We start from the raw sequence: 27,919 nt of genomic DNA on the forward strand, positions 1-27,919 counted from the left end.
GGGGAGGTGGAGGGCAGTCGGGCAGCGTCGTGGCCGGGCTCCGTCCTCGGCGTGTGTGACTGAGGCGGGGCGTGGGGCTGCGGGGGCGAGCGGCACGGAGCGGGGGAGCTCGGCGGCGGGACCCCCGTGAGCGGAGCCTCCCTCGGTGCCCGTGGCGGGCGGTCCCGGGCAGCGGCGGCTCCAGGTCGGGGAGCCGGGCGGCGAGCAGGCTCCGTGCCGCCGGCCCCGCGGTCCGGCAGCATGAACATCCTGCTGGAGTTCTTCGTGGTGACTTTCCGAGTGCTGTGGGCGTTCGTGCTGGCCGCGGCCAAGTGGCTGGTGCGGCCCAAAGAGAAAAGTGTGGCTGGGCAGGTGTGCCTGATCACCGGGGCGGGCAGCGGCCTGGGCCGCCTCTTCGCCCTGGAGTTCGCCCGGCGCCGGGCGCTTCTGGTGCTGTGGGACATCAACACGCAGAGCAACGAGGAGACGGCGGGCATGGTGCGGCACATCTACCGGGAGATGGCCGAGCAGGCGGCCGCTGCCGCCCCCGGAGGTAAGCGGCGGGGCTCCCCGCGCTGTCCCCGCCGCTCACCTGCCCGGCCCGGGGCAGAGGGAGCTGGGGCTGCGCGCCCGGCGGCTCCAGCCCGGAGCAGCGCTCACCTGCGGCCGGCCCTGAGAGCGGCTCCGCTGGAGACCGCCGGGCGCAGGAGTATCAGACGCCCCGACGGCGTTTCTGCCAGCCGGAGCCGGCCCTGTGCCTGCCGCGGTGAGCCTCTGCTTCGCGGAGCCCCGGACTCCGGCGGCTGCTTTAAAACCTGCGGCTTTTCCTGAAGCACGTAGCAGCGATAGTAAATAGCTGACTCCTGGTGTACTGCAATGACACCAAAGTAAATAGAAGTTTTGGTGGTTTGAAATTGTATTTGCTGTCTCTGCTTGAGCTACTTGTTTGAATGTCAAAATATGAGCAAGAACTTTATTGCCCCCCACCCCTTCTGTTCTCTTATCTGTGTTTTTTAGTGGCTGGAGATGGAGAGAAAGATGTGCTGCCCCATTGCAACTTGCAGGTTTACACGTACACCTGTGATGTGGGCAAAAGAGAGAATGTCTACTTGACAGCTGAGAGGGTCCGCAAGGAGGTTGGCGAGGTGTCTGTCCTGGTTAACAATGCTGGTGTGGTCTCCGGGCACCATCTTCTGGAGTGTCCTGATGAGCTTATTGAGAGGACCATGATGGTTAACTGTCATGCACACTTCTGGGTAACTATAAACTCCTTTCTACTGCCCTTTTTGGTAATTAATTTTGGGAAACGAGCTGCTGTTGCAGAACTCCTGTCTCCTTGAGGTTTGCACTTGTTCTTTTTCACTTGTAGGATCACTGCTTTGGCTATTTCTTGTTTTGAGCTGACTGTTCTGTTTAACGGAATGCTGGTATTAAGATTGCTAACAAATAGTTTTAAATCAGCTGTATCCTCCTAGAATCCAGAGTTCTAAGTCTTGTGGCCATTTCTGTAGCTTTGGATATTAAATCTTTTACAAGCAATAATCTCAGAATCTGCTTAAAGGTTGTTACTGTTAATGAATGGCTTCTTTCCTCACATACTCTTCTGCCAGCACATTAGCAACTTTAATATACTCTTTTAATGATGATTACAATAGCAAACTTGCACATTTCTGGAGAAAAATCTTTAAAATCCCTTGAAAATGTTGTTTGAATTGCCTTGGAGGCAAATTGTTCTTTTTGAAGGCTGGGAGGAAAGGCAAAAAAGATTTCTCAAGGAATCAAGCCAGGAACACTTTTTCAGGAATCCTGTGTATTTGTCCTCATAGCTTTCTCTGGAGGCTGCCTGTAGTAGTAAGAAAATCTTAACTGTGGTTTCTGGGATGGTATTGTCTCCACAACTAGCAGGTGCTAATTAAGGAGAACAAGTATGTGGTCTTACTCTTTTTGTCCATCTAAACCTTGTTTTCCCATGTGGTTTATTTTTAGACCCATAGTGGTGTGGAGTTACATAAATTGGAGTGTTGAAGGAGGGCATGATGCACACTTGGGTTAGCATTAGCTGTCAGACTGAGACCATTGTTAGTAATAAAACTGTTCTTTGATTCCTCAAATAAGGTTATGAAATACACTTGCATAACAATGAAAGGATTAGGCAATCTGAAATATACTTCGACTTAAGGTAAGATCAGTCAAAGAAGGTTTTTCATAATACAATTTTATAAAGTGCCTCATCTTCAAAACTTAGAAGGCCCTCCCAAGCCAACTTTTTAACATGGAAATGAAATGCTGTTTCATAACCCTAAAGGAGCCCCTTCAAATCTGCACTGTGAAACACTTAATGGCAGAGCTGTCTCTTTCCAATATATTGTAAAGCTTGCAGAGAGTGCACAGAAGATAGTATGTTTAGAAGCTCTTTTAAGTCTCAAAGTATATATTTTAAAGCAATCTGAGAAGTTCTGAGAATGCTTATGTGACTTCTTATAATTAAGAGTTCTGTGTGTTCCCCTTAATGAAAGCTAAATTGGTGCTTAAGCCAATAGAGATGTGTAGTAGATTTAATGACTGTTATTGATGTGGCTTAAATGTTGAATTGACAGTTTCCAAGAACTCTAAATTATGACATCACCATGAGTTAAAATATGGGAGGATCCTAAATTCTCCAGCTGTTCTTCCTTCAGGCCTAAGTCATACACTTATTTATAACAGTTTCAGAGACCTTTTTAAAGCACTCTGTGTGTTCTGAGTCTCTTACAGTAATAGAAAACTAAACTTAGATTCTAGTATTGCTATGATTTGGTTTCCATAACAGTTCCATTCATCTAGTTCTAAATGTTAGTGTAAAGTGGCTTAAAAAAAAAATACTCCAAGAAGGTATAGCTATGTCTGGACTGCGGAACTTGAGATTTTGGCTTAAGTTTTAAAGGAGTAGTCAACACCCTTTAGATTTAATTGAGGATCTGTTCGTATGTAAACTTCCTGTAGATTCTGTGTCCTGCTTTGCTTTTATTTTCTTTTTTCTTTTTTTTTTTTTCCCTCTGTTGGCAAAGCTCTTTTCCTTGTATTCCCCTTCATGGTCCCAGAAAAGATTGGCTTGACCAATAGTGGGTGGACTTCTGTTGTAAGTAATACTACTTAATTCATAAGATATCATCTGAATCAGCTGATTTGAAGCCAACTTTTTTGATGCAAGTCAATGCTGACTTAAATAGAACAATGTGTCTAGATGTGTGAAGTCTTATACAGCTAGTCTTTTCCGTGTCAGCTAAACTGGTGGTCCAAAAGCAAAGCTAATACTCTGGAGCATTATGTAGGCTTTTAAGTATTCTTGCAGGGTGTTTAGTCCAAAAAACTGTAAATGGATTTTGTAAAGACATGGATCTTGCATGTAATATTGCTTCAGTAGTTAAGTGTCTGTACTTTCTGGGGTTTTGGTGTTTGTGTGTTTTGTTTGTTTGTTTGTTTTTTTTTTAATGTGGTTCAGGGGAAATTCTTTTTCATCCCTTGATCATTAATCAAGCCTTGATGTGTTTCTACATAAAAACTGAAAATAAGGCTCTAGAACTGTCCCTCAAAACATTTGACATCACATTAATTGCCTGTTCTCCATGCAGAATGCAGGTGATCTGATCTTGCTTTTATGCTAGCAGCTACCATCAGAAGGCTGCCCAACTTCTGCAGTAGGCAGTGACATGAAAATCTGTCACGGTTTTGCTGCTGTGACTCCAACTGGGCTGTGTACCATATCACAAACTGGCAGTCCAGAGAGCCTTAGCAGCATGCAGCAGCCTAAACAGATGCTTTCCATTTTGCTGACATGCATGATTTGTGTAATCCTTCCTATGAGTGTTCTATATAAAAATGTCACCACTGCATCATGTAGCAATTTCCACAGCATAAAATCCACTGCAGTATTAAAAACCTGTTATTTCATGCTGTGATAACTTGAATGCTTCTGATATTGAAAACATAGGGACAAAATCCATTCCTGGTTTGAAATAAGCCAGCTCTGGTTTACTATAATTTGCAGATGCATAAAATTGTAGCAGGAGTGTAACACTATCTTTCCTGCCAGTCTGTTGCTAGAACAATAACTTACTTGGCTGCACTTGTCAATTATTAGAACTGAATTTCTACAGACTAAGAAATTTTCTTTCTGTGCCGGGATGCAAATTTCAAAAATGTTGTCACAATATAACTTGAAGCTGTTGCTAAATCAGATTTTAGTAAATATAGGAATTGGACTTTTTTCTTGTAGTTTTACAATAAAGCTTAAGTATCAAAAATACTGTGGTTTAGAGAATGGCACCATATCAAATAAAACCACAAACTCTTAAATTTGAGAGTCTTGTACCTACTCTAACACTTATTCTGGAAAAATCTATTGCTGGATAAGTAAATATTAATATTGGGCATCACTATAATACCTGGGCAATCCTAGTTTTGGTTGCTGGGGAAGGGCCAGTGCAGGGTGATGAGCAGGTTCTGAAATTCTATGACATGAAGATTCTTCTGTACAACAGGTCTTCAGTATTCAGCTCTAAAGAGATCAGTGATCTGTGTCTCCCTGTCATGGGGATACTTCAAATATTTCAGCTTAAAGCTTTCCTCTAGAGTTCTCTTCAACTTACCATAAGGGGGAAGCAAAAGCATTCTGCTCCAGCTCTGTCATATAAAAAAAAAAAAAAGAGAAATCCATATAGAGAGTGACTAGGACCCGGAGTTTAAAGGCTTGTGTACTGCTTTCTTAGTCTGGGTTGTTGGTTTGTTTTTTTTTTTCATTTATTTACAGCTGCTTGATTTTTTTAAGATATGCTGGCATTTCTGTAGGAATTGAAGTAATTTTCAGATGGTCTGACATTGGTGGGGGGAGATAAATACTGATTTAAGAGAGAAACAGTACTAAGGTGTTTAGGGCATTCATGAAAACCTCTAAAATTTAAATATACCTTGGGAAGATGGTTAATGCAGAGTTACTAAATCAAATGCCCATTGATGCAGCTGCTGTACTTATCAGTCTCCTTAGACTGACAGGATTGCTAAAGCCTTGGAGGGGCTATAGTCTTCTATAATGTATCAGTATTTATGTATTGTTGTCTTCTCTTCAAGCTCCCTGGTGTTAAATAAAGCTCACTTATGCCTATAGTTTGTTTAGTTCAAATACAGAAGTATTACACATAGTGTGGATGCAATCTTCTATGGAAGAAAATGCAGCTTATGATATTTGGATCTATAGCCTGATAAGTCTTTTGGCCTCTTAGCATGATTTTTAGTTCTTGCTATCAAATTTAGGATTCTAGCACTGATGATCAAATATAGACAGAATATTCCACTAACAGGCCACCCAGCTATATTTAGTATTTCAGATGAGTGAAGTTAGCTTAATTGGTTTTTTTTTCTTTTTAATGATGTACCCCAAGATGCTCAAGTTCACTTACAAAGTTTAATCTACATGTTCTTGACTTGTTTTTTTGAAAAATGAGCCGGATCAAGTTCAAGCAAAACATTTGTATGTGATCCAAAAAGTATCATCAAAACTAGCTCTTCCCTTGCTCAATTATTCCAACTCCATGCCACCAGTAAATTACCCTGGACAGCACATGTGTTTCATATACTGTGGTAGCATGCTGGGTAGTGAGTATGAAGGAAAAAGCAATCATACTCTTAGCTATGGAAATAGTCGTATTAGTCATACTTAAAACTTGTAAGTGCTTTGGTATGGTTCTGCTGTTCATCTCTTTCTGGGTTCATTTCTCAAAAAAAGAGAGGGAATCTATCAAATGAGAAAATACTATCTTCCAGATGCAGGCCCTAGAAAACGACACTTTGCCATTTTATAAAGCAGTGTACTTAGCACAAATTTTGGAAAATAAAGGGGTGGATATATATTTCTGGAGTTAAAATGGGCACAGTGCTATTGGTTCAGAACTTTCTTCATGGGTTTACTTTATGGTCTATGAGGACTAGCATTGTGTCAAGCACAGATGTCAGTTACATGCAGTCTTTAATTTTGTAGCCTGTATCTTGCAATTTGTGTATATCTGTATCTTAGCTTTGTAATCATGTTTTACCTATAGTGATCAGTTAAAAAGCATTCATGTTTTTTCTTTTTTTTTTTTTACATTTTCTTTTTTGATGCAGACACCAACCCAGACCCTTTAATTAGGTGCCTGTATGTTTGAGCTTTGACCATAGCACCACTCTTACACCAGTTTCAGAATAGTAATGGAAGAGGATAAAAATGAATCTTTTGGCAATGTACTCATCTGAAGAGTCAACACACATAACTGAGCTTGTAGGGATGGGGTGCTAGGTAGGTCTTAGTCTTATGCAAAACGCCTCTTCATTTGCCTTGTGTGGGAATCATGAGTTTGAGCATCTATAATTGGGATTCCACAGTGCTGCCCACCAAACTGTAGTTGTTCCACGTGTTTCTCAGCTCTATTCCCTAAGGGCTATTGCATCTATTCTGTCCTGGTTCTTCATTGTCTACTGTATCTTGATGATAAATAAGTAGTTACATATCAAGGAGTGTGAGGAGAATAAATTACAGCACTCTTGGTTAGTTAGCAACACTCAGGGCTGTGGGAAAATCATATTGAAGATTTTTTGAATGTGTTACAACACCAGCCTTCCTACATATACTTTCTGTTCTAGAGCATCTTCCTTGTGTGATGGAGAATGCTGATTTCTTTTGTTCAAATGACAGCTGAATTTATGCATTTCCCTTCCCTCTCACTGATGATGTACAGTGCTTGATTTTCATTCCAGTCAGTTAACAGCTCTAAAATGACCTTCCATAATGTTTTCCTTGAACTGCTTCAGTTACACCTAAGCTTTTGTGACAGCTTCTCTCAGACATACTTTGGAATTTAATTTGCTGCACCATTTGAAAGGTGCTTGGATCTTAGAGTCTTAAGAAACAGAAAGTAGAGATTCTCAGATTGTGACCCGTGGATTATTTGTTGCCTGTAGATTGGTGTCCAAGATGGTAGCAGAAGGTGTGATCAGCCATTTATTTCCATTCACTAAACTGTATAAAGCTTGAAAAATTTAGGTGAAAACCATAATGTTTCACAGAAAAGCATTGTGAAAGTTCACTTAAGGAAAGGGAAAGTTGTCCTGAAGACACCATGCCAAGACTACTTGAAACATATCTGAAGTATTAATAATTAAGTGGCCTGCAATTCTACATCCATCTAAAATGAAGCTGGAGTTGCAGTACAGTTTGCAGAGGTAAGACACTTGGGAAAATCTCACTCTTTAGTCTCCTGTGACTTTTTCTGAGGCTTGGAGACTTGTCAGCAAACTGTGTGAATGTTTTCAGCGTTGCTAATCTTCTCTGAAGGCATGGTCCTGGATGAGTGATCTGTGTGATGGTTATATTCCTCCTTCTTATGGAACACAGTAGGTCAGCTGAATAAGCAAAAACCTCTGACCTGGCTTTGGTCTGCAATTATGCAGTTACTTGTGAAGGATGTGGGGAGACAGGAAAACCTTGAATGTGACAATGGTCTTTGCCAGTGTGGTGCCTAACCTTGTTACAAGTGGAGAGAGCAGCTCTTCAATGTTTCACTGAAATACTCATCTAAAAGGCCATGTGTATGCCTTTCTTGTCCTGTAGAGGTTAGGAGGGCAATGGAGTTTAAAGTTCCATATTCTTCCATCCACAGGTAACATCCACCTTTATTTTATGAAAACTGGCTAAGTTAATTTTGTCATTCTGTTATTAACTTCCTGTAATAACCAAGTGACTGTAGCAGAATTAGAGAAGACAGCTGTGTTCGTGTGCTCAGTGGTGGGGAAAAGCAATCCTAATTATGATGCAGCCAAGTGTCCTGGTAACCCAGTGTTTGCAGCACTGCCTAAGACCTTTCTTAACTGATCTGTGTGGGTAAGCAATCCTTTTTCATAGCTCTCAGTGTCATCAATTACTCTGACTAGACAGGCTGAGGAAAGATGAATGTTATGTTTTCTAGCACCATCTCTGTCATTTTAGCACTGCACTTCTTAAATCTTTTCTACTTTTATCCTTATCAGCTGTGAGCTATTACTCTCTCCCAATGCTTCTCATGCTTTGATTTCGCATCCGGGGTTTTTCTGTGGGGAGGGAAGGATTTTATGTACTCTAGTACTAAATCTTTCCACAATTCTCTGTATGTAAAAGCCAGTGCCTCACTCACTTGATAAGCCTTGCTCCCTTTGACCTTTGAGGTTTCTGGCTGTTGACACTGATGGTAAAACTGAGTTACTGATACCTCTCTGTCTTTTGTGAAAAATGGCAGATGTCTTTCTGGAAAGGCAAGCTGAAGCTGATTTGCACGTGATGCTATGTGCTTTTACCTGTGGTCTTAGACTTCTTCATCTGCTAAAAATTAGAGTCTTTCAGCCTTTCAAAATGCAGTTACAGTATAGATGAGTAGGCATAGACTTTGAGATTCATAGAATCTTGGGGGTTGAGAGTTTAGTTTGAAAGCAGATATGTCACAAATGGGGGGAGATTTACATCTGTGCTTACACTTTTGAATGAACACTCTGTTCTTGTAAATAATTATATTAGTAAAATGATTTATATGTCAGTCAAATTAACACTTGACATGAGTGAGTTGTCACAACTGGGATGGGAGGGCATGGTAGGCCAAGATATGCTGGAACAGCTGTGGAGCTGAGGTGGCTGACTTAGTGTGAGCCTTTTGAAATTCAAGTTTGTTTGGCTGTTGAATTCTGCACCTAAATGTGCCCTGTTGCTGGTTGCTTCTGCCATCTGTTTGAACTTGTGTGATAGCTTCTCAAGCACTCCCCCTTTCAGCATTGTTTTGAAAAAGCTCACAAGTGTGTGTTTAAAAGTAACTTGTCCAAAATTCCTGTTGATCTAGGATGAAACTACAAGGCAGCTTAGTGGTGGCAGTCTGTCTTGTGGGACCGTCCCTTGAATCTGTATCTTACCTTGCACTAGTTTTTATATTCAGCTGGTGTTAGGGTGAGCTGATTCAGCTCACTAACTTGTCTGTGGGGCAGAGAGGAAAGCTGCTAATTTTCTTGCCCAAATTGATTCATTTTTCTGTTTGAAGGCTAGAATCACCTCATCACCATTTCAGACTTGGAGTAGCCAATGTGTGGGGGAAATGGTGAAGAGGAATAGGATAAAACCACATAGCTGAACAGGGCCTCTGTGATTATCCTAGTGAAGCCTCATTCTTGGGCCTTTTTTTTTTTTTAGTACGATTTACATCCTCTAAATAAGTAGTCATGAATGATTCCAGGCCATAACAAATCATCCTCTGGCATAACAGTCTGAATATAATGACTTGACTTCAAAAGAGATGGTAGTATTTTAATTACAACTGTTAAAAACCCTTAGATAAAGGTAAGCTAGTTTTCTGTACACATCAGGTAATGTTGTGTTAACAGCTTTAGCTTATTTACCTTGAAACAATACTATGATTGCTGTGATCTCTGTGCCTACTGCACTGTTTAACTTCCCTGGAAATCAGTTTGACAAACACAGAATGTGGAAAAAAAATCCAGGCTTGAGCCATGTTTCAGCTTGTGGGAAATAAGCATAGTTTCCACAGACATGCAAAGGAAGTATTTCTCTCTCTGAAGACTCACCCCCTAAGAAAGTGAGTAGTTTGCTAATGTTTGTTTAAAATGCCTGTGCAAGCAAAATCTTTGAAAATTGCATTAGTTACTGTATTAGCTGGAGTCTTTTGATCATTTTATCCTTTGTTGGCTTATGAAGCAAAAATTTACCTGCTGAGACTGTTTATTTTCTGTACACGCTTTTGTGGAAGGGTGGGGAGAAGTACAAAACATAAACACCTGGGTTTTAAAAACCTAAAAGCTTCATGCATTTTAGAAATGCACTTCTCGTTCAGTGAGTTACTTTGTAGGAAGTCATAGTCTTTTAAGGTCTTACTGTTTCCTGAAGAAACACTGAAGTTAAATCTCTAGTTAAATCTCATCTTCCCTAGTTTTCTGTTTCCACTAAGTAAGACTGCTATGTAGAAAGAGGAACTTTCCTTCTGGTCTTGTTCCTCTTGTGAGATGCTCAGTTGTAGCATAATCACTTTCCTTGTTATGAAGGAAATTATTCAAAACAATGACTTGGGGACTGAGTTGGGTAGGATGAGTAAGGTGACTCAGCTTTCATCTGTCTGCAAGTACTCTAGGAATTGCATTGTTACAGAGGTACTGGCCTTAAGGTATCTATAAAATATAGCAGTCCCTTTCTGCTTAGCCACTTCTTAAAAAACCTGCTACATAAATCATAAAACATGAATGATGATTTCATATTTTCCGTAAGTGGTTCTGACAATACTGTTCTCTAGTAATGTTTTGGAAACCTGTAGACTAAAATACCAAGCTTTACTAAATAGTCCAGAAGATGACTAAGCTTATGGCAAGCTGGAGAAAAACGTGGATTTAAAAGTTGGATTCTGTTCTTGTTCACTGAACAAAATATTCTGAGCTCTTATCTAATAGCTTTTTCTAAAATTAATTTGTTATGTGGATTTTTCGCAGACTCATAGGGGCATGTTTTCATTTTTGTCAAGATTATCAAATAGCTGGCAATAAATAACTGCTCTCCAAATGGTTGGACATTTGCTGCAAACTTGTGCTAATGAAGGTGAGGAACTAATGTGTTTGTTACACTAATGTCAACATAGCTCTGAAACGCTACAAATCCTTTGACACAGCCATTTGTCAGTATATAAACAAAGTAGAATTTCTAGTCACTTGACTTCAGCAGGGCTTAAGCTACCTTTTGTGGAAGGGAGTAAGTGTTAACTTCCTGTTTTACTTGAATAGAAAACTCTAAAGTAATTTCAAATTTGACATTTCAATAAACCTATTTTTAGGTCATCTTTACTGATAGATCTGCCTGTGAAAGAATACAAGGTTGGTGCTGCTGCCTACTCAGACTGTAATTTAAATTCCTGAATTTGCAGGAGTGTATCTGTGCTGTCACAGCCACATTGGAGCTCTTTGTTAGTCATGGCTCTATAGAAAGCTCAAATACTGACCTGGCAGATTTGAGCAGAAGGATTCACTTTCTAAGATGCATCTTACTTTTCAGTGGCTGCCAACTGTGTAATACTTCATTTAAATGAATAGTAATTGTGGTTGGATAGCTATGATAGTCTGAGAGTAGAATGAGATTAATATTTATGGAGAATAAATATTAGCTTGTCTAATAAAGTGCCTTTGACCAGGAGGGAAGAGGTCAGCTTTTTGCAAGTGAGTACTTTGAAAACTTCGGTTCTCGTGCTCAGTTATGCCCTAAATTTGGGCTGTCTGGAGGAGTCTGCAGGTATACATTTGTTCCACTTTGGTCCAGACTTGCTTGTTTTATGTGTAAGGTGGATTAAACACATACCTGGGCCTCCAACAACGGCCCTCTTACTATGCCATCTTACCTCTATTATTCAGTCTCATCTTCTAGATTACTTTGGCATTTACAACAAACATCAGTGGCAAGTTAGGTTTTGCACTTTTACATTACTCTAGGCAGAGATGCTTTTTTTCACTATTCATTGCTAGCTGTCAAGAATCCAGTATGTTTGGATTGATCTGACCAAGCTTTAAAACCATTAAAATTCAAAGTGCAAAAAATTGTTTGTGAGGGCTCAGAATGTCCTAAAGAAGCTGGCATGGTAGTGTAGTTACTGGAGGATTTCTGATGGCCAGGGGGATATAATTAGTTTTTGAAAACAGTATGGTACATGTATGTGCTGAACTTGGCTTAAATATGTTTTTTCCTCAAGAAATTCAGCTGGGTGCTCTGCACTGCTTCATTGGGCCCTGCCTCCAGCAGAAGGGGCTTGCGAGCAAAGGAGAAGGAGAAATAGAAGTAGAACAGACACTGTTTCAGATCAGGATAATTTATTGCAGGCAAGAAGTGTTGTCAGAGAGATACAGGAGAGATGTAGCAGAGGAGTTGGCATCCTTTCCAGTTCGTTAAGATTCTGCATGGATAAACTTGCAGTTAACACAGTGATGAGGAGTGCAAAGTCTCTGCTGGCTTCTGAACTTCTTCCTCTGTGAGAGAAAGAGGGAACGGGCTGTTGAACAGGGAATTAGTGTCCTTAAGTGGAGAATCACAGAATGGCTGAGGTGGGAAGTGGCCTCTGAGGGTCATCAGGTCCACCTTCCCTGCTCCAGCTGGGCTACCCCGAGCCAGTTGCCAGGCTTGTGCCCAAACAGCTTTCTGATTCCTCTAAGGATGGAGATTTTCACCATCTCTCTCAGCAACCAGTGAGAATGTGATTTGTTTCTCGTAGCTATATGAAATCAAAGACTTGCAGACTCTGGAGGGAAGAAGTCCAAATATATAATCAGTGACTGAAGTGTACTGCTGCATACATTGGAAGCACTTGCACATCAGCCAAGCTATATCAGCAAGGTGGACATGGACATGTTGGTGTGCATTTATGGTTTTGTATAGGTACAAGCATGCCCTTTAAAGGCAACTAGATGTTTGCGCAAAAATTACTGGTGGCATATAGACATTAGAAAGATTGGACACTTTGCAGGACAGGCCTGACATCTGAGGATGGAAATAATTTAAAAAAGCAGATAAATCTAAAATCTCTTGGAAAAAAAAATACAGAAGTTCTTGGGAGCAGAAAGGTGGAAACTGATATCAATAACATAAAGGCTCTGAATTCCATTTGCTGGTATAGTGATAACAAGGGTAGTTCAGCTTGAATACCTCAATTTCTTCATGCCCAGAAACTATATATAGTAGTGACTCCTAAACAGATGTGAAAAGTCTTCTTTAGGAGAAATTAGGGCTACTTTTGCCTGTGTTCTATGTACCTAAACCCCTGCTCTAGGTTATGGTGCCCAAAAAATCTAGTTTGATGCAGTGGTGGGGGATGCAGAAAAGCTTTACTGAAGAGACCTTGAAGTCTGATTAGCGGCAGAGCACTATAAAGCTTACAGTGACACCTTTTCCACCTTGATGCTCAAGAGGCAAGTTTCTGAAGTCAGAATTGTCTTTCTTAGGTAGTGTTCTTGAGTACTTAACCTACACTTTAGATGAGAGGGAGAGCAAAGCTGTTTTCTGCTCCAGTGTGGTGTAAGATCACAGGAAATTAAGTCCTTATAAGGAAGGAGGGGGGACAATGTAGTGATGTGACAAGGCAACAGTAATAAAAGTTTCTGTTGCAATGTCCTTCCCAAAGCATTCTTCATATCCCTCTCTCTGTAGACACAGCCTTTTTCAACTAAGCCTTGCTAACAAACTATACAAAAGACAGTTTAGTCAGGCAATGTTCAGTTGCCCTAGGCAGAGCATAATTAGTTCTAGTAGTAAAGAGTGGAAATCAATGATTAATGTTTGAGAGATAACTAGTGGTATTAGTTTCCTGTGTGCTTTTTTTTGTTTAATAGCATTACTTATCTTATCTTTACTGTCTACCCATTGTAAACAGCTTTGTGGCACTAGGTTCTGATTAAGGAAACTATTTAATTCAGTTTCAGCTTTTGTCTGATAAACTCAACATGAGTTAGCTCCATGTAAAAGAGGAACCACTATGATAACTAAACTCTTCATAGGAAAAGTGGTGACTATTGGCTTTGAAAACTGGAGAAACTCTGGAACTGAACCCTAAACAATACAAATGCTAAACAATGGAGTATTGTAAATGTGGGCTGTAGCATAGTTATTCTTATGCAACTGGTGTGACAGATGCTTATTTCTACTAACAAACTCACTTACAAACTTCCATAAATAGGATTTAACCTTGTTTTGTGCAACTTTAATGCTTCTCAGCTGATTTGATATGTCTGTTGAGAAACACGGGATTTTGTGTATGTGCATCGGTCATGAGGATAGAGAAAATTACGTCCATAAATTAATAATAAATTATAAATCAAGTGAATCAAGTAATAGCTTATGTTTTTACTAATCTAAGGCTTCATGTACTTCAATGCAGTATTTCATGCAGAGTTGGGAGAGAAGAAAAGTATGCCTATTTCTCAGTAAATTTAAAAAAGTTTTAAATTAATTGATGTTTCTTTTTCATTTGTGACTTAAAATCTTGAGGGTATTTCTTTTATTACCTTCACTTCTTAAACTGAGTAGCTTTATCTCTGTCTGCTAATGTAGGCTATCCAAGGTATTGGGGAGTGTATGTGTGGCTTTGCTTCTGTGCAACTCATCATCATTATAGACTTTTGCTTAAGTCTGTCATGTTCTTTCGTGGGCTCCCAGTTGCACAGCAGTTGTAGCATTACTACTGTGCATGTATGTTAAGCATTAACTGCTGGTGCAGTTCAATATTAAGGGAATCCCTGTGGCCCCAAAACAGTGGGTTTTTATGTGAAGGACAAATAAACCTTCAGTGAGAACTTAAAGGTTGTGTTGCCTGCCAGGAGATAAATAACAAAGGGACTTGTTTTGAGATGAAATATTGGAAGGTCTAGCTTTTTTGTTCTGAATGCAGGGCCTGTGCAAGGCACACTTGAGGACAATCTGTGAATAGTTTCCTATTTTGCTTTTAACACAAAAACTCCTGATTATTTTTGCTTCAAAACAATCTGGGTAGTCCTATAAAGAATCAGAATTTGACTTTATTTTTTAATTCATTACTTTAGGAAGACTGTGTAATTCTGACCTATAGTTCAGTATCATTTCTTGTGAATAGAAACCAAAGAACAAAAATAGTTCTAATTTCCACAGCTATTCAAATATTTACTTAGACAATGGCTAATTATCCAGGAGGGGCCCAGCAGTTCTTGAAAACAGTTAGTAGAGACATCTGAGGTCCTTTAAAGTACAGCTTTGGTCCCTTGTGTTAGCAAGGTCAACAGTAGTTGTAGACTTCTGTCTGCCTGCTGTATTCAGCCTGTTGCTGTCAGAGCCACATCCTTTGTATTGTGTGGTCTCTAGTCTTCAACTCACTACTTGGTATTTTCATGTAGTCATAGTGCAGTTACTATTTCCATCTTAAGCTAACATTTTAGAGATGCTTGTAGAAGAAGGATAATTCAGGAAGGATGTGGAGGCTATATGGGAAAAGTAATTGAGATGATTGTACAAATGACAAGTGATTATTCTCAGTTCTCTTTGGAACCAAATAAAAAAGCTAGAAGGAATGTAAATGGTTAAAGGCAGGCTTGCAACTTCCTACTTTGCTGCATGAGAAGGCATTTTGGATATTACATGCCTAACTTTGATAAATCCTCCTATGAAAGAGTTCTAGGGTATATTTTCAAGGCCTTTTCTTAAACCATTTGATGATGACTTCCCCTGTAATCCTGTAAGCGAGGTTTTAGCCTGTGTTTATAAACTGTATGTAAAGTTGCTGTCTTCTGAAAGGAGTTGGACTATATGACTGTAGCTGAAAATAACTTTAGTGTGTTTACTGATAAGCTTGCCATGGGGTTTTCTGCCTTTCAGGCACTTTCCCTTTCAACATATATAGTGGTGCATTAGTGCAATACCACATAGTTTGGACAAACCTACTTACAGGTAGGGCTGCAGAAAAATTAGAGGTGCTCTTTTGTGGGACCTTGGTGCACTTCTCTCAGTTACTGGAATGGAACAAGGAGCTGGGGCATGTGGAAATCTCTATTGGTTCTAGGGTGGAGCGGCCACATGCTGTCCTGCACAGGAGTAAGAGAGCTTGCAATGCTGTGCTGTAGGCTGTGAAGAAGAATGGGAAGAAAAGAAGACTCTATGTCCATGCTAAAGGAGAAGGAGAATATAACATGTATTTTAGATTAAAACTTTTCTTGTCACTGTTAGTTAAACTAACAAATTAGCAAACGTGGGGCAGCAGGCTGCTATGGTCTCTCGTACCCTACTTCCTAGAGATATCTGAATGTGAGTCCTTGCCTAACCACACCAATTTTGCTTCTTGGATTTGCCTGAATAGTTTTTAATATGAAGATGAAACAATACATTTACCCAAAAGTGCACTCATTTGTGCTGTTAGGCAGTTGCTCTGGCTGTCAGGAATAGCTGTGGCTTGGGAGAAAATGCTTTCTCTGTTATACCAGTACACCACTGTTGTGTATAACTAGTGATGTGAAAACTCACCTCCTTTGATATTCAAAAGAATAACCATGCTCCTTACCTGAAGGCACTGTATGGAAAATGAGCTTTGGCATAGACTTTGGCATAAAGATACTTCAACTTTACAGTAATACAGCTTGTTTGTGCCATTAAAATAGTTTAGAAAGACTGTTGAGAGAAGGCAGAAAGTATGAAGAAATGTATTGTATTGAAAAAGAGAAACCTGAAGGACTTTATGTGTTGGTACCTGTTTATTCCTTTCTTTGCTATAAAGGCAATTCTCTAAACATGAGGCAGCACATACTTTTCTACTTTGGTGTGCTTTCGGCATTCAGTATTCATTGTTTTGAGCTGCATACAGCTAAAATTGTTTTCTGTGGATGCTTGCTTTCTTCTTTAAAAATAATTAATCCAAAATTTAATTAAAAAAATCACTTTCCCAAACACAGTATTTCTTCATATTCTCATTTGCTGTATTTAGACTAATTTGTCTTGACATTGCAGCTGTGCTGCTCTTTGTGTTTCACAATCTTTGGAGTTTTGTTTCATTAAGAATGGAACTAAAGAATTTGGGGAAGGGGAGGGAAGAAGTGCTAGACTGTTAGAAGTTAATTTGCCGTAAACCAAAATGTTGAGAACAGATTACGAAAGCTATGAAGTGACATGTAAATGCTTGTTCAGTTTCACACTTGTGAGAAATAAGTCATTTAAGCTGTGTGCACATGAAATAGAAGTTTGGTTACAGCTACTGGGAATAGTTTGGTCTTATTGGTATATTCAAAAGCATAGAGGAACATGCTCACAAGATTAGAAATTGATCTCTAGGTTCCAAAAAACTTAAAGGCTGAGCTAGTTTGAAAAACTAGCTCTACTCTGTTCACAACAGCTTTATACATTCTGTCTCTCCTACCTAGTTTCTACCTATCTAAAGTATACTGCAGGTTAGAAAATTCATGTTCCCACTGTGCTCTTGGGGTTTGCTTTTTGATTTTGGTTTTTGTTGGGGTTTTTTTCCCCTTAAAAAAAGAAAAAGGTAATTTTGGGTGAAGAAGATGCTTAACTTGCATTTCTCAATGTTGAACACTTGCATAACTTCCCTGACTGTTCGCCCTGATGCATCACAATTCCTTTCATCCTCTATATTCTACTTACTGGTTTCTCCTCAGTGTTGAAAACTGTGGTGTGTTTGTCATGAATAAATGACCCAGCTCTGACTTTAAATACTTCTATGTTTTGGTTAAATGTCTTCCTGTGCAGCTGTGAGAGGTAAAACTGAAGCTTTGAGGATCAAACCAGAAGGCAGATAGTTCAATTAAACCACTTGACTTGATTTGAATTATTTTGGGGACCTGGTTCATGACCTCTAATGCCATGGACAAAACCCATCTTTTGCTTGGTGTCTTCTAATTTATTTTTTTTTAATGGAGGATTAGCATGTCCATGCATCACCTCAGAAGACTAATGTGGTCTGTGTACCTGTTCAGACAAACTCCAGATGGGAAGGCCACCCAGGAGGCATCTTGCCCAAAACCAGTCAAACTCTTAACTAGTTTGTCAGCAGCACAACAAGCACACAGAAGACTTCAGGTCTGGTAGGCAGATGTAGTTGAAGCTGAAAGAAACTAGAAACAAGAAACTAGGTTGATCTGGTTTATGTAACGGGTAGAAAAACTGGGAATCAGAGTATGGAGGAAACTGCTTTGATCAAGGACGTGTGTGGTGCCAGAAGCTCAGTAAGAACACTGATTTATTTAGGGATTGCTTATACCACGAAAGAATAACTTCACTTTGGGATTGTTTTTCCCAGCGAGAGGAGGATGGGAGGAGCAGTGGGCAAGCATTTACTCTGAGCCTGGAAATGCATCCCCCGGTAGGGTGTGTCTGCCTCTGACAGTGCTTGTTTTCAAGTGCTGACTCCCAGCTGCTGCAGATGGCTGGAGGATGGCAGCAATTGAGATGACTTTCTCTAACATCCATTTACTGGAGATGCTGGTAGTGGACTGCTAAGTTTTCTACATATGATAGTTATGCTATCTTTATAAACTCCCTCAGCTTCGGATTTTAAGTGGATTTTTGGGATAGTGTGCCATGGCAAAGTATAAGGATTGCTCTGAACAGGCTGTCTCAACACTGAGGTCCCATGCAAAGATTTCCATGAATTTCTAATTGTCTTTAAAGCAGAGGAGCTGTGTTTTTTTTCCAGTTGAGCCATAAATGGCTTTTAAGAGGTGACTTACATGACGTGACTGTAGTTCTGCTGCTGGGAGTTGTTCAAGTCTGCACTTGAGATGCTGAAGACGTCACCCAAAAGTGTCCTCAACAAGCTGTACTTGTCATGTGACAATTTCATCTGTTTGAAAATGGATTAGTCTAGCCACAAGCTCTGAAAACTCAATTTTTATCATCTTTATGTTTTGACATAGTATAGCATAGTTGAATGGGCTTTCTGGAATTTACTAGTCTGGTTATGTTGCATATTTATATATACATACATATATGACTTTGAAAATTCTCTTCCTCGGCCAAGCTAAACATAAGACACTTAAAGACACATAGTTGTAGTTCACCATTTTAAAAACCACAAAAAAAAAAAAAAAAGAAGAAAAAGCAGTGCCATAGCAAAGATAATAGCTTGGTGCACTTGTCTGTTCATCTCTTGGAAGACAATACTGACTCCTACCTTGAAAGTGGTAGAAAAAAATCTGTCACTACTTCTTTCCCTTCTTTCTCTACCCCAAGACAAGCTTCAAGGCCCCTTTTCTGTAGTTGCTGTGGTTTGCAGCCAGAGCTTCAGTCTCCATTATCAAGCTTTCTGGCAATGTGAGGTGGCAATCAGTCATTCCAACGTGATGTGGACAGATAGCTGAGACATAAGTGGAAACTGCTGATGGAGCTGACAAATGTTGGGGAGTGGAGTAAATGGTTTAGCAGGACTGAGCTGGGAGCATGGATGTGGTACAGGGATAGCACAGAGGATCAGGGCTGGCATACACACCATTGGTGTTGCAGTGTGCAAGGCAGGCTGCAAATAAAGAGCGCTCTGTAAAACTTCAGTGCCGTCCAAGCGAAGCCTCTTTTTCGGGTGGCCATGCCCGATGATGACTCGGCTTTGTTGCCATGCAACATGGGAAGAGAGGCTGAAACTTTGTGTGCCTGGCACAGATTAGTTTAACAGCAAACTGATTTCTTGTCAGAGGCTCTCTGTAAGAGGTTTAGAGATCCCTGCCATGAGGAAAGAAACAAATGCAAGGCAGCTTGCTCTCAGATTATTTTTTTTATAATTAGCTTTGTTACGTAGTTATGACAGAATCTAGGAGTTGTATGAATCAACAGTAGAAAAGGCAAGGAGTCAGGAGGTCTGTTAATCTTCTATCATCTGCCAGCTGTCCAGTGAAAACACTCTTTTGTGTGGTGTTAGGAGGTCTGGATTAGTCATTTAACACCTGCAGGCAAAAATGTTGTACAAGAACATGTGAAAATCATTAGAGCAAAACTGTCCTGACGTCTGTGATTGGAAAATGCAGACAGCATAAGAATGGAATTAGATGGATTCAGCTGTAGTTTGCATGTCTTTTTAAGAATGCAGCTGACAAGACTCAGACCAACAATTAAGCAAGTAGGAAATACTTAAGGGGCATTTGCATGCTCCAAGTTTGGATACAAATTACATGGGAAGAGTTGGTTTTTGGCAAGATAAAGCATTTATGGTACTGAGCGAGTTGGAATAGATTGGTAGCTCTGTCACTAATAGATTAACATATTAACTAGGCATGTTTGTGATTAAAAAGCATTGTCTGAAGTTCTTGGGCAATTTAGAAGTGATCTCATATAGTACACTGACACCCTAAAAGCTGAAGTACGTCATAACTACAGGTACCATTTTACTGCTTCATTGATTTTTGTTTTAAATATGGTGCCCTGCTCAATAATTATTTGTAATGGGGAAGTGTTGAGTCAGCTTCAGAAAAGAGATGACAAAGATAGGTATTCTAGTAGAGGTGATCTTCCAGCAAGTACCTTCAATGTGTGTTGCTTAAAACTTATTTTAAAAGGTGTTAACTCTGACTCAGGTTTTTAAACAGAAACAAACTTTGTTAAAACCAAAATATAAAAATTGGAGGTTAAAATTAAAGTTTCATCTTGAGACTTGCTTTGAGTTTATTTTGTTTTATTTTTAAACTTTTAAGGAATTAGTAACACAAATGTGTATCTTGTCTTTTTAGCTACACAGTGCTATGGATCCTAATAAAGATGGGAAGTAATTTAAACTAGCAGATGTTGGCTCTATTGTAGGTAAAAAGTAACAACAGCAAAAACCCCACCTGTAGTGTTTCTTTTAATATAAAGGTCCTAAGGCAATAAATTACTTGGATAAAATTAGCAATATCTAACTTAAAAAACACTGTCAATAATTAGAACTGATACTTGGTACTGGTCTCAACAGAGATGTGGTGGATGGTGTAATTAAACACTTTGCGTTTCGTTTTCTGTTTTTTAAAAAATGTGGCTTCCATTTTAAGGTCAAATTATTTCCTTCTGATAACTAGTCTCTTCTGCTAAAATAAACGTGTCTGAGCTCAATTGATCCTTTAACCTTAGGATTTCTGCAGATATAATCCTTGCTGCCCTGCTCTCTGGATTCACAAACAAGCTGTAGGTTTTCTGTTATCATTTTTGACAAACTCAAGTTCAAAACCTGTAAAATGATTGTATTGCTATATTCTTGATAATAAACTGAGAGTTGCTGAGAACTCATTGCTAATGTAACTTGTTCATGAAGTGGTTTTTCTTTTCTTTATGTTGCTTATGTGTACTTTGTTTTTTGTTGTTTTCTTTTTGTAGACCACTAAAGCATTCCTTCCCAAGATGCTGGAAATGAACCATGGACACATTGTGACAGTTGCAAGTTCCTTGGGGCTGTTCAGTACTGCTGGAGTGGAGGTTTGTTAGACTATAATGAACAAAAAATTTGGCACTTTTTGCCAAAGATAAGTTATTTAAATATTATCAGCTAGAGGAAGTAAGGTCAAATCTTCAAAGATATTTGGAGATTATGGTGCTGAGTACCATATCAACACACGGCTCCCTGTGAGTGGGAGCCACAGGACTTGGGCAGGCATTGCATTCATTTACTTGGATGGTGGAGTTGGCACTGAGAGCCAAATCCTAGGGTGGCTGGGGCTTTCAGAATGCCAGGTTATCTTTGAATTACCTGATAAATTTAGGAGCTTGAAAGGAGTCATTTAGCCTATTCCTGTCAAGCTATTCAGTGCTAAGCTTGAAACCAAAGGCAAGGGCTTTCAAAAGTAAAATGTTTCTTGTTTCTGTGGGGAAATGATTGCAAAAGTTCTAGAATGTATGGCTCACCTGCTTCTGGCAGGTGTTTGAGAACTCCAGTTTGTGAGACTTGTCTGGTGCATAAAAATGAGTTAGGACTAGAGCTTGTCATTTTTAAAGTCATTAGTACAAATGCAAGTGTGAACAAAAAGCATTCAGTTAGTGAAAGTTAATTAAGGTGTCTAAAATAATAATAGTCTTATTACCCCATAAGTGTAGGCTTCTTTGCATACAGGTAAGGCTCAATCCAGGACCTTAAACTGCAGTGTTTCATAACCTAAATGAAGGAAGATGGTGTAACTTAGGGCTTTTTAGAGTATTTACTGTCTTGAGAAAGTTACAAGGAATTTCCTAAACTGGGTGTGACCACCAACAGAGATGGACACATCCAACTGAAAACACACTAAGTTCAGCAGCAATAAAAAGTTATTGCATAGACAGCAGTAGTGTTTTTGTGCATCCCATAGAAAAACTCAAATCTTGGTTGCATCTTCTGTTGAAACTAACCTTAAATATAACACTTTTAAGATTTTTACACCTATGCCCTGCCAACTCTTCAAGCTTTTTCAAATCTGACCCGAGGTAGTATTAGGTATCTCAGTCCTTTGTTGCAGCATTTATTATTAAGCAAACTGGTAATTGGAGTAACTTGTCATGTGAGCCTGCCTGATTCAAAGACTTGAATCCAAGTAATATCCTCCTACATTCAGCTTTCCTGCTTTCATGATTCTGTGCTAATTACCTCAAAAGTAAAGTGATAAATGAGTTGATGTGGTGCACTATTCAGTGGGTGTCTTTTGTTGTTGCTTTGAAAATCTGTGCAGAATCACTTCAGGTATGCTGGCTTTGAAAATCATTCATATCTGTCCTGTTTTTTTTTTTTCCCTGCTTTGTTTATTGCCAACACAGGATTATTGTGCCAGCAAATTTGGAGCTGTAGGCTTCCATGAGTCTTTGAGCCATGAATTGAAGGCTGCTGAAAAGGATGGAATCAAAACTACTTTAGTCTGCCCTTATCTTGTAGATACAGGAATGTTTAGAGGGTGCAGGATCAGGTGAGTAGAATTCTCCTTCTGCTCTGTGCTTGTAGTGCCATAAAAGTATTTAAAGGTAACTCAGGTGTTACCATAAAAATATTAAATATTATCTCTGCTTTAGTATATGTTAGTGTTAGACTCAAAAAGAGACTTTCAAAATTCATGGTCTTCTGTCCTTTTGTACACAGACAATGCAAGTTTTGAGCTATAGTCTTTGTAACTTAACAGTGAATATAAACAAGTTCCAAAGAAATTGAGTTAATGAACTGTTCACTGGGGTCTATGGTCCTTTGGGTGTCATATTAATCTGTCCTAATCACATGTTCCAGAAAAGAAATAGAGCCTTTCCTTCCACCCTTGAAACCTGAATACTGTGTGAAACAGGCTATGAGAGCCATCCTTACAGACCAGCCAATGATCTGCACACCTCGCCTCATGTACATGGTCACCTTCATGAAAAGGTAAGAACTGAAGTGCCAGTTATTTGGCAATGCAATCCACAAAATACATGAGCATGTCCAGTTTCATGATACAAACACCCTCCCACCCACACAGGCCATAGGTGCTATTTTGCTAGAATTCATAAGTCTCTGTTGGCTTGCAAGCTTGTAGGTTGCTTGCTTGGGAAGCTTCATTTAACCAAGGTCCTGTGTATCTATGCATCTTTGTTTTAACCTTCTTGTATCTTCCATCCTCCTTGGATTCCTATTTTCTTTTTAACAGACTATTAATTCCACTGTTTGAGTTCCTCTTTAGGAACGGGGCATGAGGCAGCTCTCAGCAGAGGAATCTCTAGCTGCTTGTTTCTAGAACAAGTGTGTGAGGAGGCCCTTCCTACCTGCAGATTCTTCAGAACTTGCACAGATGGTAGATAAACTGAAAATTGGTACTTTCAGAACTAATTTTCAGAGTCTTAAGTTTGGCAAAAGGTCTATTTAAAGGAATTACTTCTTTCATTCTAACACACTGCTGTTTGAGAATGAAAACTGTTTTAATCTGTAACCAGGCTAACATTTCAGTGATGCCAGATAATGCAGGAGCTGCTTCAATTCCTGTGATATAACATCACTTGAATTCTAGTTTATGGAGAGCAGCTTCACAGGCATCTGTGTTTTGTTTTAAATCTGTAGTCTGTGGGAGGAACATATAAAATATAGTATTGTATTATTTTCTTTCTGCAAGTGATGGTTGAAACTGAGCACCTTGGTGTTTTTTATTCCACTTACAAGGTGGTTATTCTCCTCTGGCCCAAGTATCTCTTGGTGGACAGGCTCACCAAAAAATAGAGGTATATTGACTGCTCACCTCTTTCCTGGAAGAGAGAGATGTGTGTGTCTATTCTGACACCAAATGAAGGCCACTGTCAGTATATTTAAGAACTAACTCCTTCACCCAGAAGCTCAGAGGGTGCTTCAGTGCTTCCTGCACAGGCGGTGCCTTACAGCAGCAGCAGCCACATCAAAAGCCCTTTGGGTTTTCTTGGTTCAACACTTCAGCTTCCAACAGGAAGATCAAAGCTTCTGTATAATCTGTGCCCCAGGCAGCAGCCTTTAGATCAAAGGCCCTCCAGTCACTGCACAAGCAGTACTGCTGGCACTGGAGGCACCTGTACCAGTGACATCTACTTCTTGGTGCTTCAGTGGTCATCACTCCTAATGGCTGGAATTGTACTGCTTGCCACTGAACAAGTGCCTGCTGCTATTCCCAGGGCCTGAGGAATCCCATTTCATTCTTTCACTAGAGCCCCTGAGTCTTACACTTGAAATAAAAACAATATTTTGTTCATGTGAGAACAAGGGGAGGATCTGTAGCCAGGTATCCATCACATAATCACCTCTTGGAATTTTATCTGGAGGGGGGGAAGGAAATTGCTCTCTTTTACTTTGGACCTTTCTTCTTGAGGATGGATGATTGAGTTTAGAATCTAAATCAAGGTTGTTAGACATCTGGTGATCAAAGAATGGCATTAACTAACACTAATCCCACATTAAAGAATATCTTAAATGTCTGATGACCTCTGCTGATGTGGCTTTTAGCAGATGCTTTGCTTTTACCAGGCCTTCTGTGATGCTCTTGCCCCCCCCATCCCCCCTGCCCCTGTTATTTAAAACAAGCTATCACGCTTGTGAAGAAACAGAAAATCTGGTCTAAGATGGAAGCATGTGAATAAACAGCTTCTTTCTCCTTTCTGCTTGCCTGTATGATTGGGACTCTAGAATTTCAGTTCTCTCTGAAAGTATTCCCGTGAAATAAAGATCCCTTAAGTTTTTAAGAAGGTACCAATATATATATAATACCAATATATATATAATATATATATATAATATATATATAATATATATATTATATATATATATATAATACCAATATATATATAATACCAATAGGTATTATATTGTTTTTAAGGAGACCAAGTGCATAGTGCATGCAAATACATGTACTTAAAAGTGCATGTAAGCAGAGGTTTTGTCTTATGCTATCTTTTAACAAATCTATAACCTCTTTTTTCCAGTATTCTGCCATTTGAAGCAGTGGTATGCATGTATCGATTTTTGGGAGCAGACAAGTGTATGTATCCTTTCATCGCTCAACGGAAACAGGCTACAAACAACAATGAAGCAAAAAATGGAATCTAACGCTTTTGGATGGACTAACATTTATAGGTGAACGCAATAATGTTACATGACTGAATTGCAAAGTGCACTTGCATCTAACAGATGCAAATGTCAACATCTTACTGTGGCATTCTCTTGGGTCCTAAACCTGTGTATTGAACTCTAAAAATCAATGGATTTTTATATACTGTAAATAAAACTGACTAGAGTACTTGGGAAATGTGATAGGTAACTCAAATGAATTTACAATGTAGCTGCCACCATTGTCCTTTAGAATATCACTGTATGTACAGTAAACTAGTCATACTACTTGTTGTAGGGATGCACTGTGTGAAATCTCTTCCTTAGTCTGCTAAGGCTTCTAAGAGCTGTCTCCAACCAGAAGATGGAATGCTTCAGAAGTGGTTTGACTTTCCTTACGTTACTTAGGAAGGGAGGGAAATCTTGCAATTTAAGCTACTGCTCATGATCTTATAGCAAATTCAAGGACAATTTCTGAATGCATCTCTTCACTTGTTCACCCACGTTCTCTAAAGGACACATGGCCAAATTGTGGTGTAATTCTCTTTTGTTGCAACTGTGTGTGTTCTATTTGAACAAAGATGAAAAGAAATTTGTAAATCTCTGCCAATTCAAAGGCAAATGAATGTCTTACATACTGTCAAAGCAAACTTGTACTGGGCATCTGGTTTTTTTTAGGAATGCAGTCAGTGATTTCATTTGACTTTTTTTCCAAGTTGACTTAATTTGAAATATGCTCTGTTCCATTTCCCTCTATATGTCAGAGTCCAATTTATTATGGACTACATGTTTCATTTCTTCTTCCTCATTCTTACTTCTGACAGAGTTCCCCCACCCCCCAAGGAAACTGTTGTGTTGAATTCTCTAACTGGACTTGTGCCTAAAAGACAAAGCAACTCAGCTGAGATACAAACTGTTTATGTAAGTGCTGGTCATATGCCAATTATTAGCAAAGGAAAAATAGAATAATGCCTGATGCAACTCTACATTCAGAATATGAAAGGGTGTAAAGATTTTTTTTTGAGTTGTACTCACGTTGTAGAACAGCAAATGACATTTTTACAGTATTTTTTGTAAAGCGAACAATTTTGTGCCTTGAATTTGGTAATCTGTATTAGTGAAGCATTGTAAAAGTGAAATTCTACCTCTGTATCTTAATGTATACCATCCACTTGTAAACTACTATCAGAAAAATTGTGATTACTTTTTTAGAATGTCTTATTAAATAGTGACCAATGCCTGTGGTTATTAAAGTGAGCCACCTTTTCCTTAAAACAGTGATTGGAATGTTTCCTTTAAAGACTGAACTAACACTACTTGTTCCACAACTCTTTGGTGTCAACACAGATCAAATATTTATGGCTCAACTCCTGTATCCACTTTGTCAGCTACATGGTTTACAGTGTAATCTACTGAAGGCTATCAGTAGGTACTGTGAAATTGAGCTTTTGACAACTTTGTCTTCCAAACTCACTGATGAAGTAGGTGGTTCAAGAGGTTATGAAGAGTATTAATTTTGCTGTTCTATAGAACTGCTTTCAGGTCTGGAAAAAATGATCTGGTGTGGATGCAGTTTCAGTGAGTTAAAAAGTAAATGTAGTTTCAGTACAGCTGTAGCTGTTACTGTAGTTATATACATAGCACACATATAAAATAAAAAAAATTGGTATCTGTGTCAAGAACAGTGTTGTTAACTAACTCTATTTAGAAACTAATTGAAAGTAGAAGAAAATGTTTACATTAAGCCTTACTCCAAATTCCATGCTCTTTTTCAAGTCATTAGAAGATTTCCCCAGGGCCAAATTACCTCCCATGTTCTTACGACAAAGTCACTAAAAGCAAGTACAACAAATTTATTCTATTGCATAGCATCATTGTATTGCACTTTTGTTTTCTAAGATGTCTCAATCTCTGCTGCTCTGTCAGACTAAGAAGCAACTTTTAAAATCTGATGTATTGATACTTGACACTAACTAGCCTGACAGAAAAGGAAAAATAAGAGGCCGACCACCAATACCAAGGTGCTCTATAAAGCATTCTGCCAATTTACAATGTTTACTTAAAAGCAATTTCAAGGCTTGCAGAGTTTTACTTTATTATTGGAGGTGCGATCATCCTGGTTTCTTTAAATTTGCTACCTTTTCTCTCAGTTCTTCAGCTGTGTAGCTGGGGGGTGGCTTGTGGCTGTTGCTCTCTGTGAGCATTTTTCTAAAACTCATTCTCTTAACTTTTCATCTTCTATTCAAAAGTCAGTGATACACACAGAGAAAGGGAATACTAGATGCCTTCTAGATCTAATGAGAGTTGCTTGGGGGGAGAATCTTTGAGGGTGTATAGTGCTTATCTTGCAGAGTGGGAGACTGAGCCTAAATTCAATTCAGGCCTCCAAAAGAATTCAGCTTGTTAGTTTTTCTGATACACATGAGCTATTTTGGAAATAATCCCAAAACTCCTGTCATCTCTAGTCACACCTTAAAAAAAATCATGTAAAGAAGTCAATCTCAGCTCTCCATTAAGGTTTTCTGTTGACTGGATCGCTTCCCAGTTGAATCGGTGATTCCTACAAAGCAGGAAGAGATTTGTGACAGGATGGAGTGGAAACTGGGGTATCCCTTGTTTTTATTGCCCTAAATTGCTGCAAATACCATGTGATGGTGAGAGTTTCCTTTAACACTACAATCAGAAACTATGAGAATTGTGTCTCTTCGGGGCTGTGACTGATAGACTGTGCTAATTCACATAAAGCCAGCCTAGTTTAAGAAGCTTGGGTAAAAGTTCTAATTTAATACTTTAGACTAGTAGCTTAATGTAGGAACTTTTTCCTTCATTCTGTAAGACAACGCCATGAAAGATTACTGTTAAACCCAGATGAGCTGATGTGGGTGCACCTCTTGGTATTTTTTGTC

The 27,919-nt window shown here is 39.3% G+C and overlaps 1 protein-coding gene across 1 annotated transcript; it reads left to right on the top strand.

Moving 5' to 3' along the window:
* Nucleotides 1-26,288, top strand: RDH10 (retinol dehydrogenase 10). The gene is made up of 6 exons (XM_036378585.2): nucleotides 1-532; nucleotides 997-1,235; nucleotides 20,846-20,944; nucleotides 22,250-22,395; nucleotides 22,707-22,838; nucleotides 24,890-26,288. The coding sequence occupies exons 1-6, from the start codon at nucleotides 241-243 to the stop codon at nucleotides 25,011-25,013; spliced, it is 1,032 nt and encodes a 343-aa protein (XP_036234478.1). The 5' UTR covers nucleotides 1-240; the 3' UTR covers nucleotides 25,014-26,288.
* The last annotated feature ends 1,631 nt before the right edge of the window (nucleotides 26,289-27,919 follow it).

Source organism: Molothrus ater, chromosome 1 (genome assembly GCF_012460135.2).
Source record: "Molothrus ater isolate BHLD 08-10-18 breed brown headed cowbird chromosome 1, BPBGC_Mater_1.1, whole genome shotgun sequence".
In the NCBI taxonomy this organism is placed as follows: Eukaryota; Metazoa; Chordata; class Aves; order Passeriformes; family Icteridae; genus Molothrus; species Molothrus ater.